Below are 3,635 nucleotides of genomic sequence, written 5' to 3'. Positions count from 1 at the left end.
CCTCCCCTCCCTCTTCTCTTTCCCCTTCTTGAAAAGCTTCTGTTCATTTCCTTTGCCCACTTTTTACTGGGGTTATTTGCTGTCTTCTTCCTGGTCCATGTGAGTTCTGCATAGCTCCTGGCGATTAGCCCTTTACCAGATAGATGTATGGCGTGCAGATACTGCCTTCCCTTGTGGGAGTTGTCTATTCACTCTGATTGTTTCCTTAGCTGTGTAAAGCTTTCTAGTTTGATCAAGTCCCATTTATTTATTTTTGTTATTGCTGTGATTGCTTTTGATGTCTTCTTCATAAATTCTTTGCTAATGCTGATGTCTGTGTTTTCCCAACTTCTAGAATTCTTAACAGTTTTATGTCTTAAGTTTAGGTCTGTTATCCCTCATGAGTTAATTTTCCTGAGTGGTGAGAGGTACAGATCCTGTTTTAGTCTTCTTCATGTGGCTATCCAATTTTATTTTTTTCTTTTTTCCTTTTTTCTTTCTTTCCTTTTTTCCCTTTTTTCTTTCTTTCCTTCTTCCTTTCTTCCTTCCTCCCTTCTTCCCTCCCTCCCTCCCTCCGTGGCATCCTAGCTTGCAGCAACTTCAAACTCTTGGATTCACATGATCCCCTTGCCTTAGCCTCCTGAGTAGCTGGGACTACAGACACCCACCACAATGCTCAGCTAGTTTTTCTATTTTTAGTGAGATGAGGGTCTCAAACTCGAGAGCTAAGCAGTCTATCCACTTCAGCCTCCCAGAGTACTGGGATTGTAGGCACGAGCCACTGCGCCCAGCCCCCAGTAGATTTTATTGAATAGGGATTCTTTTCCCCTGTGTAGGTTTTTGTTTGCTTTGTCAAAAATCAGATGGCAATATAAGCATGGGGTTTTTTTGTTTGTTTATTTGTTTTTTGTTGGTTTTGGTTTTTTTTAGACAGTCTCACTATGTCATCCTGGGTAGAGTGCCGTGGCATCACAGCTCACAGCAACCTCAATCTCTTGGGCTTAAGTGACTCTCTTGCCTCAGCCTCCAAGTAGCTGGGACTACAGGCGCCCACCACAATGCCTGGCTATTTTTTTGTTGTAATTGTCATTGTTGTTCGGCAGACCTCGACTGGGTTTGAACCCGCCAGCTCTGGTGTGTGTGGCTAAGCCGCTAGCTACAAGCACTGAGCCGATAGGCATTGTTTTATATCAAAGTTCTCCGTTCTGATCCATTGGTCTGGTCTGTGTCTGTTGTGCCAGTACCATGCTCTTTTGGTTAATATAGCCTTGTAGTATAGCCTGAAGTCTGGTAAATAGATACTTTCTAATTTGTTCTTTTTACTTAAGTTTGCTTTGCTGTTTGGGCTCTTTTCCACTTCTATACAAAGTGTGGAACTATTTTTTCAAGATCTATGAAAAATGACCTTGGTGTCTTAGTGGGGATTGTACTGCGTCTGTAGATCGCCTTCCTGTATATTATCTCTATCAATATGTTTGTAAGTCTTAGTTTACTTCTTCATCTCTATATTCCTTTTGCCATTGGGTTTATTTGGGGCACTAGCTTTCTGAATCTTGAATTTGATTATACCAACTTGATGAAACATCTTAAGATGATTCAGAAAAAAAAAAAAATGATCACAAGTCCTTTGTGGGAAAATGAGATCTTAAACTTGGAACTCTAGACTTTAGTCCAGTTCTCTTTCCAAAGAAATACATTGTCATTTTTTTCTTAGTTTTTTAATTTCAGTTTCCTTGGTTGAGGTTGGGTTTTAAGAAATGTTACTAAAGTTTTGGGTTCTTTTTCCTTTTATTCCTTTTAGTGCCAGAACCTACTAAGACCTGTTCAAGCCAGCCCCAACCTGCCGGTACCAGTACCAGTACTTCCACCAGCACTATCCCCAACAGCAGCAATGGCAAGCGCGCGTCTGCCGGTGGCCAACAGCCAGCTGCGTCCCGTTACCTGCCTCGCGAGGTGCCTCCACGCTTCCGCCAGCAAGAACAGAAGCAGCTATTAAAGAGAGGTCAGCCATTGCCTGCAGGGACTCTAACTAGTGTGAGCCCAACCCAGGGTGCTGGGCCTGCAGGGGTGAGCCCTCCTCCCCTGCCGGGAGCCGGAACACAGCATCATCCCAGTAAACTCCAACCAGGTAAAAACCATGTAGAATGAGACATTTTTCTGATATAGACCTGGTGTGATATTTTCGACTTTGCTGCTGAGTAATAGACACATTTGGTCCATATTGACTCTATATGTATAACAGAGGCAGACAGAGTCATTTCATTTGGGTTTTAATATGTGTGCTATGAAGCCAGCACATATTCCAGTTGGATTTTAAAAAGTGCTTTTCTGTAAACTTACCAAGCTATCTCACGAGTGCACACACGCATTCTTTGCAAGGAGGTGACATAGGCTTCCAGCCAGTGTTTCTAACTGTAACTTGGTCATACTCCTGGAGCCAGAATTGTCTGATAATCTTCTCACCCTAAGCCCCTGTAGAGTCCAGATTTTTCTTCTGCCTGATTCTTGTTGCTTCCTTATCTGTAATTAGATGTTAGCTTTCTGTTGACTCAAAAAAAAAAAAAAAATCGCTGCTCCTTTATTTGCTTTCCAGCTGCTAAAATAGAGATGTTTCTTGACTCATCTCCTGTCAGCTCCATTTCTAATCTCATGGATTTGCACTTTTGAAAAATATCATTATTATAGTTTAGGGAATTTCTGGAAAAGAATAAAGTATTTGTGTTCAACTGCCATGATACTGTTAGGTTTTCGAATTTATTTCTAGTAATTTAAGCAATAATTGGTGTTGTTTCTAGAATAATCTGTTGATGGTTGTGAAATTCAGGTCTGTAATTAGATAAGCAAGGAGGCTTATTACATTGGAATTGAAAAGAAACATTTCACAAGTTATTTTCATACTTGTTTTCTTTTGTGTGCTGCCTTTAAACCTGGGGAATAATTTCAACATGACCTAAAAAGTATTTATAGCAATGTTTTTCAAAACCGTGACTTTGTAGTGTATTCAGAAATACTATGTGTTTACCTTTCAGAGGTCTCCTCACAAACCTGCTCTAGTCACCTAGTTCCTAATACACAAACTCAGTTTTTCTGCTTGGGTGTTACAGCCCATCACGGCTAATCTAGCCAGTCTTTTGCCCTCTGTTCCCCATGGGCTACTTTCTGTTCCAACTAGGCCTCTTCCTTACTGTCTCTCAGATAAACTATGCTCAGTGCATGGAGGGCAATATGGCAGAGTGGCCAAAAGACAGGCCTTATGAACTTTCCAGACCCTCAGTCTCCAGTGTGACCTTGACCAAATCACTTTCATTTCCTATATCTTTGACTCTTCATCTATAAAATGAGAGATTTCTACTTGATAGGATTTTGAAGGTGAGATATTTATTTCATACTCAGCACAAGGCCTTGCAATAGTAAGTGTTCAGTAGATAAAGATGATAGTTGTTAATGTCAAACTTGTGAGACTTTGAAATATGCAATAAATACCTACCAATCTAAAACACTGTTACGAATCAGAGTACTTTTTAAAAAAAAACTCACAATCTTTTTAGAGACAGAGTTTCATTTTGTCATCCTGGATAGAGTGCAGTAGCATCACAGCTCACAGCAACCTCCAGCTCTTGGGTTTAGACGATTCTCTTGTCTCAGCCTCCCAAGTA

The 3,635-nt window shown here is 40.7% G+C and overlaps 1 protein-coding gene across 1 annotated transcript in view; it reads left to right on the top strand.

Annotated features, from left to right (window-relative positions):
* Positions 1-3,635, top strand: part of TNRC6C (trinucleotide repeat containing 6C) — a 105,234-nt gene that overhangs the window by 29,031 nt on the left and 72,568 nt on the right. The window contains exon 3 of the mRNA XM_023511183.1: positions 1,781-2,107. Coding sequence (XP_023366951.1) covers positions 1,781-2,107 — 327 coding nt within the window. The remainder of the gene's footprint in view (positions 1-1,780; positions 2,108-3,635) is intronic.

Source organism: Otolemur garnettii, unplaced genomic scaffold (genome assembly GCF_000181295.1).
Source record: "Otolemur garnettii isolate 467f Iridium unplaced genomic scaffold, OtoGar3 scaffold00018, whole genome shotgun sequence".
Taxonomy (NCBI): domain Eukaryota; kingdom Metazoa; phylum Chordata; class Mammalia; order Primates; family Galagidae; genus Otolemur; species Otolemur garnettii.
This window is presented reverse-complemented; position numbering and strand designations above follow the sequence as displayed.